General features: G+C 42.0%; 1 protein-coding gene across 2 annotated transcripts in view; it reads right to left on the bottom strand.

Annotated features, from left to right (window-relative positions):
* The window catches only part of CPEB4 (cytoplasmic polyadenylation element binding protein 4), a 38,106-nt gene extending 20,145 nt beyond the window's left edge, over positions 1–17,961 (bottom strand). Inside the window, exons 1-2 of one of the 2 annotated variants that reach the window (XM_066560381.1) lie at positions 15,249–17,961; positions 6,409–6,490 (exon numbers count right to left, since the gene is read on the bottom strand). In XM_066560381.1, coding sequence (XP_066416478.1) covers positions 6,409–6,490; positions 15,249–16,370 — 1,204 coding nt within the window. In that variant the 5' untranslated portion in view covers positions 16,371–17,961. The remainder of the gene's footprint in view (positions 1–6,408; positions 6,491–15,248) is intronic. The other variant, XM_066560383.1, reaches the window with a different exon arrangement.
* Between the last annotated feature and the right edge of the window lie 223 nt (positions 17,962–18,184).

Raw genomic sequence — 18,184 nt, 5'->3', positions numbered from 1 at the left:
ATGGATAAATCCACTCTAAAATGTGTTTTCAAAGTCACCTCAGCAAGAGTTGTTATCATTCTAGCTAATTCTGGATTAAAATAAGTGGGTACTCGATAAAAAAATTCGATATCCATCATGATTCTTTCTTGAAGTATCTTAAATAATGGATGCAAAATTCAGATTTTAGTCACTCTTGGCAATGACTTTCTTAGGACCAAATTTTTCCCTTTTACACTCACACCTCAGCACTCACCTCCTTATTTTTGCTCAAAACTCATCCCCTTTCTCATTACACCCATTTCTTCTTTAACTCCAGTTTTAAGAAAAGCACTTCAGGCTTTTCTTCCTGCTTCTTTCATGCCATTTCAAGGCTCACAAACATGACAGCAGAGATCATGCAAAACCGTGGCTAACAAAAGACTCAAACGATTCAACATCAAGGCAAGAAGTGAACAAAGTGAGCAAAAAGCAAAAAGCCAGGTAGTTTGGGCAGGGAGGCAGGAGAGTTCAGTGTCTTCTAAAACAAGGAACAGACACCACTCATGAAATACAGCTCCAAATTAAAGGCAGCTTTGAAGATGATCCAGAATGGTCAGAGATTATCAAAGCAAGAATTCAGAAAAGAAAAAAAAAATCAAAAAACACCAAACCCAAACCAAAACCTATTTGGTGGACAGTGACATTAAACAAAGCAGAAGATTGAACACACTTCTAAAAAAAAAAAAGGGGGGATGGAATTAATTTCACGAGGCCACAAATATAAAAAAGAAAGCAAGAAAACCTTAGAAAGGTTTTAATCAGATTAGCAAGGCTGCTGTCACGGCATTCAGAACGATTTTGTTGGCTATGCCACTTCTGAAGATCAAATCACCGAGGTAGATGTGAAAATATTCAGCACTATTTCAATGTTTTGCTGTGTTTTAAAGAGCTCTGACTGCCACATCATTTACAGCACATACATTCCAAGGAAATATCTTGTCTGAGAAGTATGAGAGGCATTTAATTTTCCAGCAGGCTCTGGAGATGGGACAGCATGGCAAGGGGTCTGGGAGAAATGACTGGACACAAAAACACAGGTCTGCTCCAGTGAATTGCACAGGAATCTGATGCCCAAATTGGATTAAGATCAGAAAACCCTGGGATTTTTGTACTGCTCTGAGGTGGCTGAAAAAGGAATTTCCTGGTCTCAAAGGGTGGTTCCATCAATACCCTGTGGCTCAGTGCTAAATGGCTCCATTTTGGACAGAGCATAAATCAACATTTCCCACCTAGAAATCCTGCAGGGTTGAAGTAAAACCAGAGTTGTTTGATGATTGTTTGATATGTGCCTTGTCAAAACCAGCATTTCTGTAACAGACAGCTATTATCAGAAAGGTTCAGCTGCTCAGGAATTCTTGTCTGGCCCCATCCCCTGACACCCCTGGAGATATTTATGGGATTAATGGGATCCCCTCTCAGTCTTCTCCAGACTGAGCAGGCCCAGCTCCTGGAGTCTCTCCTCACTGGAGATCTTTCCTCCCTGTGTACCACCTAAGAACAATTCCCCTTTTTTCCTCTTTTTTTGCAAGTTTCAGACATGACTTTCTTCTTCCCAATCTACTTTTACCTTTCTAATCCTCACCAAATCCAGCATCTCTTCTGAACAATTTTGTTGAAGCCTCAAACCCAAATTTAAATAATGGGAAGTTTAGGAAGTAATGAGTGTAAAATCATACATTATGCATGGTTTGTATCCATTACTTCTGTGGCAGGTTCAAATCCAATCTGTGAATCTGATCTCAGTGTTTCTTAATAGAAGATTTTAGTCCCTTCCTTGTTGCCCAGGTGATTTCATTCTCTTACAAGATTGTTGGCTGTTTCTAAACAAAAGCTGTGATAAATCCCAAATATTGGAAAGGCAGGGAAAATTCAACAAACACTCCACTTAATTAAAAAATAAAAATATTGAATATTGCCCCCAAATTTTGAATATTAGCTGCATTTGGAAAGAAAGTGGGCCCTGGCTTGTTAATATTTTAGAATATAGAATAGCAAAAGTTTTAATACTTCTACCTTAATCCACCTGAAATCAGTGGATTGCAACAGGAATGGGAACAGCTGATTTCAAATAAAATTCCCACAAAATTTCCCCCATCCCAGCTCCTTCAGCGTGGGCTGGAGTTCAGTGCTCTTAGACCCAGTTCAGCAATATTTTGACGTAGTAAAACAATTAATTTTCTTCTTAATTAATAGGCACTCAGGCCTGCAAATGCCATTAGCCCTTCCTGGCATAAGAGGTAAAATCCAGGAAGATCCTGAGAATGAAACATTCACACAGTAACTCATCAACTCATCCGTTTCCAAAGAAAATGAAGGCAAACCTGAACAGCCTGAAAGGAAAGGTTTGTTCATTTTATTTGAAGCTGGATACATGAAAAAATTGCAAATGAGCAACCCTTAGGTTCTGGCCAAGGAGATCAACCCCAAAGTCTGAGGTGCAACCACCACAGCAGCTGTAAAAAACCTCACAATCTATTATTTTACATTTTAAAAGAGGTCAGAGTTTGTCCTGTGCATATATAAAGGACCCTAAACTTCCCTAAAGACAACTGGGACTGACTCTCAGCAGTTTCTCATTAATATTCTGGATCACACAGAAACCCAAATGTCCCACTCTACTCCATTATTATAAATATGCTGCATAATCCATACAGCTTGAAAAAAACCCCAACCAGTTCAGATTCTTATCCAATATTCAAAAAAGCTCTCAAAACTATTTGGATCCCTTTCCTCAAAGAACATTTTATAAGGTTTACATATTTTCTTCAATCTTGCCACGATTTTTCAGCTTAATATTAAGAGGCTGATGATTTAAAAATACAGCTTGGTCTCTCTGCTTCCTCTGCTTGCTCAGAGAAACCCTGAATGGTGCAACTTTGCAGCATTCTGCCTTTTCAAAATTAAAATTTAGGGCTGCTGTTCAACCTTACCCCACTCCTAACCCTTCCCTTTGTGCAGAAGTGTGTTCAGTTTTTCAGACTGTGTCACAGCCATAGGATTCCTGCAGACACTGAGCTGTTCACACCCAGATTTTACAGGAGGGCTCTGCAGTGCTGGAAGCAGACGTCCTGGCCTGCTGCTTTCATCCCTCCCACCTTGCATCATTTCCAGGCAATAACCTCATAATGTGAACTGAAATATTGGATATTTCACTAGCAAACCAGTCATAAAGCATTTAAAGACATTTCAGTGTCACTTAACAAGGAAATATTTAGTCAATCTACTACTATTACAGTAAAGCTCAAATTGCCATCTGGAAGACCCAGATTCAAAAATCAGGCTCTGGATCCCAGGCTCAGCTCAGGGAGGCTGAGTTCATTGTAAAGAAGATGCAATTAAGTCTCCAGGGAAAGGCTTCTGCAGGCTGACATTGGCTGTGCAGCATGCAGCACACTCACTGGGCTGGATAAAAATAACATATTGAAATGGCAGCTGCTCAGCAAAGGAAGAGGATTTGAGCAGGGATAAAAATATACCTTAAAATAAGGGGAGAGAATGGTAAAATGCCTACTCAAAGCATTAAAAGGTAATGCTGAATGTACTGAATCACTGTAAGATTCACCTTTTAACCTCATGCAGAAAATATTATTTATTCCATACATCAAGACAACCTAAGAATGTAATAATTACTGACCTAAACAAATCCAATGCTAGCACAGCTTAATCACCTCAGTCACAAAGAACACACCATGGATGGATTTTTGTTACATTTGGAAGAATTCCTGCTTCTGATTTTATTACAGAATTCCCAGCCTGCTGCTCCGAACATGTCATTTAAAGATGGAAATGATGTCCCAGAGACAGCAGGTTCCAAACTGGGACTGGTGTCTCTTACCATGCCCATTCTCCCAGTTGGTTTGAAGGGGTATTTTACACAGTTCCTCTTTCTCTGGCAGTCCCTGACAATGTGAAGGGGGTGCTGTTAGTGTTACACACTAAACTCAGGCTGAGGCAGGATTAAACCTCTCACAAGATAGCAATGAGACCTATTAGATCATCTGAATTATTTCCATGCCATTCTGAGCTTGCTCTCCACAGTATGTTTTATTACTGTCTTGCCCAGGCTATTTTTAAAGTCTCAAACCCAGAAGCTTTTCCTTTCTGAGAGTATCCAACTTTAGTTCAAAGCACTGCATGCACTGATTAACCCATTTAAAATGCAAACTGAAAAACTTCTTATGGAGCTGCTGCTGCTGATTTAAATGCAGGTGGTTGAAACAGCAAACAAGATTTGAGCTGACAGCCATAATTTGTCGTATTTAAAGATTTCTATATCCGAGTTTTATATAAAGATGGGGCAAGAAAAGAGAAAACATGAGACAGGATCTGTGCTAGCAGATGGAAAATAAACACAAAGGGCTCGTGATCAGCAGCCCCACTCCAGGCCTGATGAGGAATGTTTTGTCCCAGCAGTTGACAGTTTTTTTCCAGCTGTATCAGTTGGTTTAACTGAAGGTATTTCCTCTCCTTGCAGACCCCACCCTAGGCAGGGATGATCTCTGCAGTTAGCACGGCCCAGCGGATGCTGGCTTCAATAAGGATCCATTCCTTAAATACCCGACAGGAATTAAGTCACTGAGTGCTGTGCCAGAGCAGCACAGCCAAACTCAGGCACTGCACACTTTTCTGGAAGCAAAGTTCATGTTCTTGCTGAGGAGATCCTTGAAAAATGAGGCTTCAGAACAAAGTATTTTATGGAGAGTCACTTAAATGTCTCATCTGGGCTTTGAGGCTTTTTTCTGTACAGTTATATAACTGTTAACTGGGAAACAGAATAATTCACAAGGAATCTGAGCCAGCCCAGGACCTGACTGCTATCCCTGTGCCTCAAGCAGTGTGAGACAAGGCACACAGAACTTTGGAGAAGCCACAGATGACTTTGTAGAGGGGATTAACACTCAGGCTAAAGCAGGAATTAATGCGTGTCAGAACTATTTGTATTCCTTGCTGACATACTTATTCCATCACTCTTGAAACATGCTAAGCACTCAAAAAGAAATATTTCAACTGCAAAGAACCTTTCCAAAGCATTTCAACTAAACATCAAGCTGCTTTCAGAAGTACCCTTGCTTAGGAGCTGACCATAAATACATATGAAGCTGAATTGTTAAATTCAGATTTAAAGGGAGATTTTATTTATCCCATGGCCACGTCACCTTGGGCCAGATTTCAGAGCTGTAACCTGGTTTGGGAGTGCCTGGCAGCTGGATAGAGAGTTTTGGGGCAAATCCCAGGTGCTCAGTCAAGGAAGAACACCTCCCTCTTGGTTCTACATGCAATTCTGGGGATGCAGGATGTTGCCAGACAGAACACAAATCAAATCAAAGCTGTTAATACTTGTCACTAATAAAAACCTGGTCCCCAGTGCATAAAGAGGGAAGGAATTTTGGGGTTTTAATTCATCTGGCATCACTTTCATTCACATCAGGCTCTCCCTGCCATTTCAACAGGGAAATATTCTGTGGTGTTTCTCCCCACACTGAATTTCTGCACAGCTCTGGGGATGGGAAACTCAAGTTGCATTTCCAGACCACAGAGAAGGCAACAAACACAAGTTCTTGCCAGTTTATCAAAGGTTGGTCTTCTGAGCAAGAATCACTATTAAAACAAGTCAGATTTCATTACCACCACAAGCCTTGATATCAAAAGGAATTTACTTGCAGAAACCACAAGTGCAGGTTTGTTTTTTTTTAGTGGTCTCATGACTGGTAACAAAAGTGAGTGGTTAGATAAGAAGTGTGTGTGAGAATTTGACTACTCCACTCATACATGTAACCACTGAACTGCAATGGATTACTCATCCTACAGGACATGAAACTACAGCTCTGAATTGTTGACCATAAGCAGTTTTTCTTCAGACAAAATTATGTGTAGACAATACTGTGAATACTTTGTAAGCTGATGTATTTCCAAAGCACGACTACCTTTGCCAAAAAACAAAAGGAAAAAAAAAGAGATAAATCCCAAATAATTTCAACCTCCCTTTTCCTTTCCCAATGGTTCCAAGAAGGTAAAAAAAGACTAAATACTCTGTTTTTCTCAAAGGACATGAATAAACCTTATTCTTTCCCAAGACAGAAAAAACTATGAGTTCATCAAGAAAACCCTGTTAGGCAAAAAATTACTTCTTGCTGAGCTGCACAAGGTTCCTGAAGTTGATCAAAACCCCTGACCAATAACAAAAAGGTCAGGCTGTGGTTGTGTTCTGCACTGCTCTGGACAAGCACAGACAAGCTGAGTGCTGAAACTGCTTCATTCACACAACCAAAAACCCATCAGGTGCACAAGGGAAATTCACTTCTCCTAGCCACAACTGCAGTCTCTTATTTTCAGTAAGCCCCTCTCCCCAGTTATTTGCTGCAGGAAATAGTCTCAGTCTAAATTTACCTTTCAGTGAATCATTTTCAGCCCTCATTATGTCAATTAGGGAGTTCTCCAGTGAGTGCATGTCAAAAGTCCTCGTGCGATCCTGCAAGAAAACACAAACACAGCCAGTGTTAAACTGAGCACCTGAAACACAAAAACTTCCACTTTCTTCTACATAACCACAGCAGAATTAAGCAAAAACCATATACCAAAGGATAGAGGAATATTACAAATTTCCTCTGATAGAGGAATATTAAAAATTACAGTATTATTAAATATGAATCTGATCTAGAATAATCTAATCATAACCAATGAAGTCTAACACCAATTCTTTCTCATTCCTATTAACCCAAGCCATCATTTTACACATGCCCAGGTCAGACTTTCCAACCAAACAATAAATCCCACACAGTACAAATCTGATGTGATAAAAGCAAAACACAATGTAAAATACCCTGGGCACTGCTTTAATTTAATTGGGAAATTCAGAAAAACTGAAATTTCTTGTAATCTCTGAAATCTTTACAGGATCATAAAAGGTCCAAAAGGGAGGCAAAAGTCACACTAATTCCCAATATTATTCACATATCCATGCTTTCTGTGTATTTATACATTTGGAATTGGATAGATTTTTATACAATTACATTAATCCACCCTGATTTTAATTTCTTTCTGTCTCTACCATCAGCTTTAAAGATTTTATTTCATTCCTGTTCTAAGGAATCCTCTCTGAACTGAGCTCAGGCATTGGGAAGTCTCTGCTCAAACAAGAAAGAGAAATTTTGGGCATTTTTGCTCTTGACTCCTTCTCCACAACTCTTGTTATTCCAGCACTGAGTGTGTTTTTTGTCCCTAACACTGGCTGTGAAGCTGAAATTTCTCCAAAGCACACAGATCCAGCTTGGAATATTTTTAAAGGCAGTGGTGAGTTATAAAGTGCTTTATTTCAGTGCTGAAGCAGCAGTGATTGCGTGTTGCAAGGGCCATTCCTGATTTCACTGATCCCCCATTCTGGACTTTAAATACCTCAAACTATTCCAAGAGCAGGAACTCACCAGCTCCTGATCCATTTCCAAGTTGTAAATTACATTCTGATCACTAAAAAATACCATTTTTCAATCGAATTTCCTGGTATTTTTCCTCTCTTCAGAACAGTTTATTACTGAGACAGAACACGCCACGTATTCCAACCCGGATGTGCTGTGTCTCAAATAGCATTAAAAAGGCCAGAGCTTGGAACCAGTTCCTTTATTAGGTCTAGCAAATATCAAATTTGCTATAAAAAGCACAGCACTGCCCTGTCTCCCCACAGGATTGATTTCCGTGGTCATTTCTATTACAAGATAATTGAGGCACCTTAGAGAAAATATCAGGAGCATTCAAATCCTTCAATTTTGTGCTTTTCTTTCATAGATTTCCTACAGTTTTCTGCTTGTCCTAGCAGATTTAATGTATTGGATTGGTTTAAACATTGAAACATTGATATTTCTCACCTATTTCAAACTCTAGTTACATTCAAGTCCCTTAGCAGGAGTGAGTACAAGCCCTCAGGTTTTGGATCCATCAGGATCCAACAGCTGAGTAACTCAGGAATGGATATTAAAAGGCAACCTCTGCATTTCCAGCAGTCCTCACAAAATGACCAAAATAGCCTAAAACACAGGTGGGAGCATTCACTGCAAACCTGATGTCCCTCAGCAGCTTCTCCTTCCTGAATTCTTGTGTTAACCTCAAGGCCACCCCACGAACAGCTACAAAACTCGAATTTCACAAAGTGCAGAACCTCAGTAATTCCAAATCTTTGTGGACTTGTGGCACTTCACATTTCAGTTGTGTGAGAGACACAAAGGAAGTGACCCAGGCCAAGTAATTCCCAGTGTATTGAGCTGAGCACCTGAGCCTGAAGCAACTCTCTTCTCTCTAAAATATCTGTGTCATGTTGGCCTGAGCTGCTGCAATGCTCATTTTTAATATTGAGAACAGAGAATTTAAACATTTGAAGGGAAAAAATGGAATTGAACTGGTTGGCTCACAAGGAAGTGCATTCTCCAATGGAAGCTTTTGGTGCTGAGGAATTTCTTTTCCTTTTCAAGCTGTCCCTTTTTCAGGGTGAGGTTCTTAAGCTGCAAATCACACTGCAAACACTTTAAAACACAGCCCTGCACAGTGATACAACAGATTCACTGGTGATATTTCCCACCCAGGAAAAGGAGGAATGGCCAAAACTTGGGATGGATAAGGAACCCTGTGCATCCACCCAGTGAAAAGATGTCAGGCCTAAATAAAAACCAGCCAAGGTGCCAAGCTCAGCTGGGTCACAGCTCTGCACAGTGCTTATTATTATTATTAAAAAAAAAATAAATCCAATTATTTAGCTGATTATTTGCACTGACAGGTTGAACATTAGTAGAGAAAGTCACCATTGGTAGTTTTGAGAATTTTATACAAATTAAAGTAATTTTTATAGTGAAACTCCTTTGAAAACAGCAGCACAGATTTCATCAGTCTTATCTGGCAAGACATTTTACCAGAACCACATCTGAAATGTATCCATTTATTATGCACCTAAAGAAAAAATAAAGGCTGGTGAAGGTTACTGGGAGTGGCCAAACCGCTGAAGAAATTTATAACTCTGCATTTCATCCCAAAAACTCTAATCCAAAAATAGCTCTAATAATCCATCTAAATAATAGCTAATCCATCTAATAGCTCTAATAATGAATCCAAAAATAGCTCTAATAATCAAAATATTGATCACAAACCAGTAGCTAAATGTGAGCTTTTCTCAGATACATATTGTTTATTTAGCACATAAACCACACTGAACTTAGGGAAAAAATGTTTTCTTTAAAAGATTTCATGTAGAGAGAATTAAAAACAATATGGTGATGGTTTTAATGGAGCAATTCCCAAAGTTACAGCACTTTGGAGCTGTATTGGTGCTTTACACTTATTTATTGATAAAGAAAATATACAGGGGTAATAATGACTACCCTGGACGAAAGCAGAGTGTGCACAATTCAGTAACAAAACGTGGCAACCACAGCCTGATATTATTTACCTGGGTTCCAAAAGAACTTGGCTTTACACAAGTTTGTTTAGGGTATCTAAAATGTTGCTTTATCAGAGGGCTCAAAGGCTACAGAGTTTTTTACCCTTGGGAAACAGAACTGAAGCGTACAGACATCAGCTAAACATGAGAACACAATAAAAAAATTGAAAAAAGAAAACCCAAACAAACAAAGCACAAAGCAAATTAAACAAACTAAAGCCACAAAACAACCAAAAAAAGAAAGAAATCAACCTGCAGTTTTAATACATGACAGTGTTGAAAATTTCAGCCAACATCCCAGAAGAGATTCATTAAACATAATTTGGCATAAGCAGAGCTGTTTGCACAATGTACAAGAGGTGACAGACTCCAGATCTGGTGAAAAATTAGTTTTGAGTCTGTAAATGTCTACAATAACCAACAAACCATTTGTGAACTCTACCCTGGCCATCTCTGCCTACAAAACAATTAAATTCTAATCCCTATTCTAACTTTATTTTTCATCCCTGTTTATATTTCATCCCTAAAACAAAGTCACTTGGTGCATAACATGTCTGACATACAATGGGTCATCCTCCCATGCAAAAGAAATTCCACAGGAATTTCTCCTGCACAGGGGTATCATACTTTGAATTTAAAAATCCCATGCATTCATTGCCCTGCACATCAGAAAAATTCACATTTAATTTAGCTATTAACTCTTTATAAAGTCACTATATTTAGTCTGCACCCACAGCATTACCTTCACCTGAATAATTAAGATGCCAGAACCTGAGAGCACTTCCCAGGATGGGCCTCCCAGTGGAAAATCCCAAACTGCACCAAAAATCAAGGTTTGAACACTTGCTGGTAGCTAAGGCTGGGCCTGATCTCTTAAAAGAAGGTTGATCTGAAGTCTAAGGCATCAGTAATAATAATGCAAAAGATGTCATTGCATTAAGCAATTTATTGATCAGCATTTATGGAGTAGGTCTAGTTGTAGAAGTGGGGCTTGTTTTAGATGTTTAAATCTTTGTCCAACCAGAACATTTGTGCAAATCAAAAACCTCACAGCTACATTTGTACCTTAATTACAGCAGGAGAAGCCTGAAACTTTCTGAAACCCTGTTCCCATTTCCCACAACTCCAAAGCCACGTGGCTCAGGCACAGGAGAGCCAGTATCACCATATTTATTATCATAAACACAACTTCCACATTTCTCTTTCAATTGCAACACAAATTTGGACTGGATTTTGCTTCTGGGGAAGCTTCTCCTCCTTCCCCGGCAGCCTGTATTCCAGCTCCCAGTCCAGTATCCAGTGAATTAAAGGCTTTGAATAAACAGGTTTTTCCTGAAAGGATGTTGCTGCATTCTGCCCAGATCATCTTTTATAGTTTCACCAGGGAACAATAAGAAAGCTGGAAAAATGAAGTGGCACAAAGCACCAAGTTTAGTCCAACTTTTTAAGTGTTAAAAATGACAAACCTTTACTGGAAATGGTTGTAATGTGTGATTCTATTTTAGCTGCACATTAAGTTTATCATGCATCTTCCACAATGATTTTCCACAATATCTTGCATTCTCACTCTTTGCTGGGCTGCAACTTTCAAAGCAAAATGCTTAATAAGAGTACTCCTTTTAATCTTAGGAAGAAGACAAACATAATTCAAATAGCTTCTTAACAAAAGCTCTCTTTAAACAGGAACCCTGAGGTCAAAAACACACAGGAGGGCCAAAGCCCAAGTATGAACGTCAGTAGTAAGTTTATAAAACAAGAACAGTGTTAACTTCCACAGCACTTAACTTGTGCATGTCATACCACATTAGAGTGCTGCTAATCCCACAGATGAGTAGCTGTGGGGAACAGCACACAAAAAACTAATTACTGCACAGCTGATGGACTTAGAGAAGAATGGGGGAATGGCTTTAAAAACCCAGCTTCAAGGATTTGCCCTGTTTTCAAATGATACCTTGAAATGATTGGGAATAATTGCTGTTGCTAGAATAAAAAAAATTAAATTCTGCAAAACAAATAAGCTCTTTTTGTGCAGCCAGCTATCACGAGTTATGAAAAGGTTCCTCAAACCCAAATATTAAAACAAAGAGGAATGGTAAAGAAATTTATTTGCAAGATCCCTTCAAGAGGAAAGTTTGACAAACTCGCTCAAGAGGCTATTTTTTTAATTCCAGCTCCCTGTGAATTTATTTAATGCACTTATTAAATCAGGCCATTTCTATGGGCAAACAAATGCTGACGTAGAGGTCGGAATTCAAACACGTTTTGTAATCACGAATGTGTTTTCTCAAACATTCCATATCTGCCTGGGGGAAGAGCAAGTCTCCCTGGCACAGGCCCTGGCTGGATTTGGAAGGGGTTATATACTTGGAAACCAGCCACTGGGGAAGAAAGGAAAAAACATTTTGAACAAGTGGATACAATGAACTGCTCTCATGTACAAAATTCTTTGAAATGGGCAGTTATTTTTGAGCCTGATTCCGGGAAGAAACACAAATTCTTTTTAAGCATTTTTACAGAAAGCTGAGCGTTATTGCTTCACTTGCTTGTGCCTTCAGAGAGCCATTTAAAAAACATCATCACGCACTGAAGATGAGATCTGGAAAGCTGGAAATGCCTATCAAAGCAAGATTTATGCATTGCATAACAGGCAGGATGTTCCACTCATGAGGAAGTGCAAGTACACAGCCAAAGGAAAGCCAAAACAATCTTGAAGGCAGCGCTGCCGTGAAACGCAATTACTGAGCACCAAGTTTGTCAGTGCTGCTGGGAGAGAAGGACAAGGAATTATTCTTAAAAATCACTAACTTGGTAAGGTGCCACAGTCACACTCAAAGCATTTTCATATATTAATTCTCATGGAAGGCTGTGAGAGCCAACAGACTCCGGTTTTTTGCCTTTTAATTTGAATTCAGGAACCATTTTTTCATTTGGAGACCATTTCCTTTTCAAACGAACACACAAAGAACAATGGCTTTTCTCTTTTCAAAAGATCTTTGAAGGGGGGAGCCTGCCCAGTGGCTAAAGCACAACATCAAAACTTAATTTCATTAACAGATCTGGTTAAGTCTTCTCTGACCTTGCTGCCAGTTCCATCCCTGCAAGAGGTTCCTACAGTCAGCGTCGTTTGGGAATTGCAGGAGACAGGATTCCAAATGCAAAACACTCAGAGCAGAGAGCACAGGGTTTGCATGCAGCTCTCAGTGCCAAGGCAAGGCATCATCAAATTGCAAGGTTATCAAACTGATCACCACAGTATTTTCCTTTCATCTGCACCATTTGGAGCACCCATTTCATCCCATGGGATGGGCAGGGATGTTTGAAGGGAGCAGGAATTCACATCAGTGGCTTACAGGGAAATTATGTGACGCCATCCTCTCCAAAGAGGAAAAGAGCTTTTGGTCCCGGTCACCCCAAGATTTCCATCAAAACACAGCCAGAATCCTGTGTGCCACCAGGCTCTGGAACAGACACAACCTCTGAGGAAAAGAAAAAAAGAAAGCGATCCCCAAATGTTTGCAATTGCTGGCTTACATTTTGCCTTCTAAAGAAACTCATTTTCACTAGATTGCAGCACCACTTGTTAATGATTTAAGCAGCAAAACATAAATATTAAATGAAAGGGATTGTTGTATCAAATTACTCCATTATGTTGCTGCAGCAAAGACAGCTTTCAATTATTTCCTAAACAGGAATCTAAGAAGATTCCAGTAACAAAATAGCCTTGTCCAGTACATGATTGCATCAGCAAGGATACTTCAGGGGCAGAGAGAGAGAGAAAGACAGAGAGAGATGCATGAACACAAATACGTAATAAGCAAAACTCTGCTTTGAGTCAGGAATAGAATCAGCATAGTCAAGAAAAAAAAATAAAAAGACATCAAAGGTCAAATTTTACATCATTTGTTTCCAGTGATTCAAAAATTCACTGTGCTTTCAACACTCAGCTAAAGTGACCAAAAGAGCTAAAGATTTTCTACAAAAGAAAACAAAAAGTTGTCCAAGATGGCTTCAAAATTAATCAGCATCTTTCTAGGGCTGCAGTGCTGAAGTCCTGCTCTGCTGCCCTGCCCTTTTCCTCACACAAGTGATGGCAAAGGACTGGAGAGCACTTCCCTCCACACTTTCCTTTTCTTGGCATGAAGGAGTGTCAGACTTGGTCTTGACATGTACAGCTCCATCAGAGTGTTTATGTAAACAGACACCAACATGCTACACCAAAATGATTTCTTTACCATGATCAAACTACGTGTGTCTGCTATTCTGTGTCTGGAACACCATCCAGAAGTCAAGGTTGACTTTGCCAGTTTCCTGAAATTTCCTTGATGCCAATCCAAGCACATTGCTCTGCCTGTGTATATATTTGGGGCTTACACACAGCAGCAAGGACACACTTGATCTCATTCTGTCACTCTCAACATCAGCTACGTGTCAGGGTACAGAGTGAATCAAACCGTGAGCCAAGGCTCGCTGCAGTGAGGCTGAAAAAAGACCAGCTCCAGCTGGGTCCCTTTTTCTAATGCTTTCACTGGATAAATTGAGTATGCTTGACACAGCTTCATTGTATTCATTATAAATCCTGACATTAAAATCAATTATTACTCGGCTTTCTAAATTTGGAAGGGCTCTACCTGATAGTGAACCAGTCAGTAGCACTGCAGCAGAAAAAAAAGGCTCTGAAGGAAAGTTATTGCCAGCAGCTGCTGTGCTGTCAGCAGGGCCTGCACACCACCAAAAACCTGCAGTCTGCAAAGAACCCAACTATCCCCACATCCACAAAGTCACTCTTCAATGTATTTCTGTTTCTTTCCATCATGAGACACATTGCACAGTTTGTATCTCTGGAATTGTATTTAAGTAGGTCACCCCGGTTCTTGCAGCATGGCAAGAAATACTGCAATCACGTTGAGAATTTTACTTTTGCCCTCATTTGAAGAGCTTGAAAAACAACCCTGGAAATGTAAAAGAACTCTTGGGTCTTTTAATTCACCCTAAAGGAGTTTACAGAAAGCACACACACACATAAAAGCTGGGTTTGACTGGTGGTCAGATGAAAAGAAGGGGACTTCTGGTTTAATTCCTACTGCAAATTAGGTTCAACATTATACAGTTCTTTTCAAATTCATAACAAGTCAGCCCAGAAGGAGAGGCTGAGCTGCCAGACAACCTGCCTCCTGCCAGGAGAAGGCCACAGCAAAATACAGGAGACCACCAACTGATCTCATCCACATCTATTTTTAGTGCTGATTTAATGGCCTGTAACCAAAATTTGCTGCCATTCCTGAGGAGAGCAAACTGCACTGATTACCATTATTTGTAGAAAGCGAAGTTTCCCCCAAAAATGCTACAAAAATTATGTTGCACTGCAAGCCCATGTGATACTGTAAAACCAAATAAAATCACTCCATTACTTTTTCTCAGATGTGGTACATTGCTGAATGCCTTCAAAGGCCTCAGATCTCTCATACTCCACCAGGCACTTTTTTTTTCTCCTTTTTCCTCTTTGTTGAAATACTTGTCAGTGAATTTCTCCATTGGCTATTTCTGTGTGTAAGTGTTATGCTGAAGCAAAGTGGCCAATACAGATGGCTGGTGTGCAATAGATATTTATGACCATCACTGTTAAAAAAAACCCCATGAATCACAGCTTGGAGGATCATTCCCACTATGACATTTTGAGTTAGCCATATGGTTTTTTTCAGTTGCAAGCACAGAAATCCCACAAGCAGGGCATTTTAATGCTCTTTGGGGAGCTTTGGTTTTTTAGTTTGTTTTTTTTTTTTTTTTTATGGATACAACAGAGTGCGCTCACCTGAAAAGGAAAAATGTTGTCAGCTCTGTTCAAGCTGTCATCCATCCAGGATTTGGGAGCGAAGGCTGAGCTGGGTCGTGCATACTTCTGCAGCTGGATATGATTACTTGCAAAATTCTTCTTTAAGGGCGAGATGGAGTTCAAGGGGGTGATCCCTCCGTTCAGTCCCCGGCGGTGGTCTCGGCCCTGGGACCCTCCCCAGCCGCCGTAGCCGCCGCCGCCGGGGCTCCAGGAGGACGGGGTGGGCGATGGGCTTTGGTAGCTGCTCCACGGAGAAGGTGGCTTGTTAAGATTATTGGCCAAATGAGGCAACTGATTAAAAGCAGCATTTCTGTGTGTGAATGGAGGTGGGTGAGGACTTGCAGGAGACCTCCTCTGTTGCTGATGCTGATTGTGATGATGCTGGAAATGGGGGTGATGAGGGTGGTGCTGAGAGAGGGGTCCGATCTGGGGGGAAAAGCTACCGCCAAAGCCAGGGCTGACGTGATGTGGGAAATTCTGAAACAGCAGAGCACCATTATTAGCTGAGGCAGTAGGGACCCCTCCCTGGTGGAAAAAACTTGCATCTTCATTGATTATTGTAGAGGAAGAAGGAGCAATAGCTGCAGACCAGTTACTAAAACCAGTCAGAGAAGATGCGGTGGATGTCAAGGGCTGTGTCGAAGTACCGAGCCCCGAAGCCTCTTGGTAATCAAATCCTGTTAAAACCGGCGATTCTATTCTTATTTTCTCCTTCCCATTGCCATTCTCTGAAGAATTATCGCCCTGGTTTTCTTCAGTTTTAGCTTTCTCAGGTTCAGAGAGCATGCCTGCTTCCTGACTTTGACCAGGGGAAAGCTGCTGTTTTTCTAGGGACTCTTGCTTTTCCTGTTGCTGAGTTTTAGATTTTTCTGACCCCAGAATCTCATCCTGAATATTATGGGCAGCTGGAGCAGGAAAGAGCCAAGCTGACCCAGCACTACTGCCATTGGCAGCTGTGTTATTATTTATAAAAGCAGCAGGGCTGGGGGTTGCATTTTGATGATGGTGTGGAGGCTGCAGATGTGGATGAAATCTGACTGGAAAAGCTGACTTATTTCCAGTGTTGTTTTGCACTAACACTCCAAACCCGTAATCCCCCATTTATTATATTTAGGGTTTGAATCCTCCCTGCAAGAACAAGTTGATGTTTAGTGTTTAGCTTGTCCTCTTGTGAGGCAAGATTAGCAAGTATCCTGGTTTTCGCTAGATATTCCAGTGTCTCCCTCCACGCTATTTATTTCAGATTTGGATAAAGATGTTTGCTTTTTTATTTTTTTTCTTTTCTTTTTGCAAAAGATAGATCTCTTTGACTATTTCAATGTGTCAATTTGCGTCCGTTTCCTTCCTTTGGCCAGGAGGAAGGGAAAAATAAATCTTTGGTTCACAAAATAAGAGGTTTCCTTTTTCTAAAGGAAATGCACAGCAATGAGAGAATAAGCTTCTGGGAAATAAGGATAAAGAGATTCTAACTATCCTGTTTTTTTCCTCCTCAGCAGCCTTGACTCGCCCATAAATGAGTTAAGAGGGAAGAAAAAAAAAATACAATGACGTCTGGTCCCTCAACCCCTTGGCAGCAAAAAATAGATTTAAATCTGGAATAATTTAATACATCTCTATAATCTAATATATATTTGTGTCCTGTTCAAAAAGAGAGTCTTTGCTGTGGACAAGGGAAAAATTTACCTCAGGATCTCAGCATTCAGAAGGGTGAAATGGGGGAGTGAGTTGCAGAAGAGGCTTTATCCCGTGCTGCTGGGGTTTAACCTATTATATTTAGCAATAATATACACCGTGTGTGTGCGTGTGTGGTTGTTTAAAGGGGTAAGATCTTATCTCAGGAAATCAGTATTCTCTGTGTGTTGGTGGGGAGTGAGTTGTGCAGGAGAAGGGTGGATTCTTGATGCTGCTCCTTCTGGGCTGGGTTTCTGAGCTCGCCAGACTCGCTTCTTATTTATGATCCAATATTTGCGTGTCCTTCATATGAGTCCTGACTGTCCGAGGAGGAAGGTTTTCATCTCAGAAATCAGCGTTCACCGTTCGGGAAAGGGAAGGGAGGGGACAGCGAGTTGTGCAGGAGGAAGGGGAAGGAGGTTTTTTCTCGCTCTCTGCTGCCGGGAAGGTGTTTTGTGGTGCGGGGCTCGCCTCCTTCCCCGGGAATCGCGGCTCCCGCAGCCCAGCGAGCCCCCGGAACGCGCTCCCTCCTCAGGCACTCGGCATCCAGCGGGGCCGGGCTGTGGGTGCCCCGCGCGTCCCCCGCCCTCGCTCGAGCCGGGCAAGGCAGGAGGGGTTTTACCTCAGCAGCGCAGCAGCCTCCGGCAGGGAGGGGAAGGCGCGGCCGGCCGGGCTCCTCTCTCCCCCATGGAAGGTGTTTAAGCGGCTCTCCCGGGTCGCCCGGCGGGGTCGGGGCAGGCTCTGTCTCGGGGCGCAGCGCTCGGGGCTCCGGCGGCGGCTCGGGGCGCTCCCTGCCCTGCGGCGGCTCGGCTGGGCTGCGGCCGGGCCGTGCCCCTCATGTACCGGCCGCACCGGGGGGGGGTCTCCGCGGGCTCGATGCTGCGGGGAGCTGGAAGGACGAGGCGATCGACAGCTTTCGGTAGCCGGCGACGTGTCCCCGGCGCGCAGCCCCCGCTGCCGCCGCCTCGTTTTGCGTCTTTTTCCGTGTGTTTTTTTCTGCCGCCTTCCCCGCCCCCCACCCCCCCGGCGGCCGCCGCAGCCGGTGCCTCGCTGGTCCCCGCGCGGCCGCTGCCCAGCCCGTGCCGCCCGGACCGAGCGGCCGCACCAAATGACAACCAGCTGGCGGGGGCCGCGCGGCGCTTCCGGGGCGGTGGCGGCCGCGCCCCCGGCCCGCCCCCGGCACCGGCTCCGGCTCCGCCCGGCGCCGCGCCGCCATCTTTGGTGCGGGCAGGGACTCCCCGGCC

Source organism: Molothrus aeneus, chromosome 15 (assembly GCF_037042795.1).
Source record: "Molothrus aeneus isolate 106 chromosome 15, BPBGC_Maene_1.0, whole genome shotgun sequence".
In the NCBI taxonomy this organism is placed as follows: domain Eukaryota; kingdom Metazoa; phylum Chordata; class Aves; order Passeriformes; family Icteridae; genus Molothrus; species Molothrus aeneus.
This window is presented reverse-complemented; position numbering and strand designations above follow the sequence as displayed.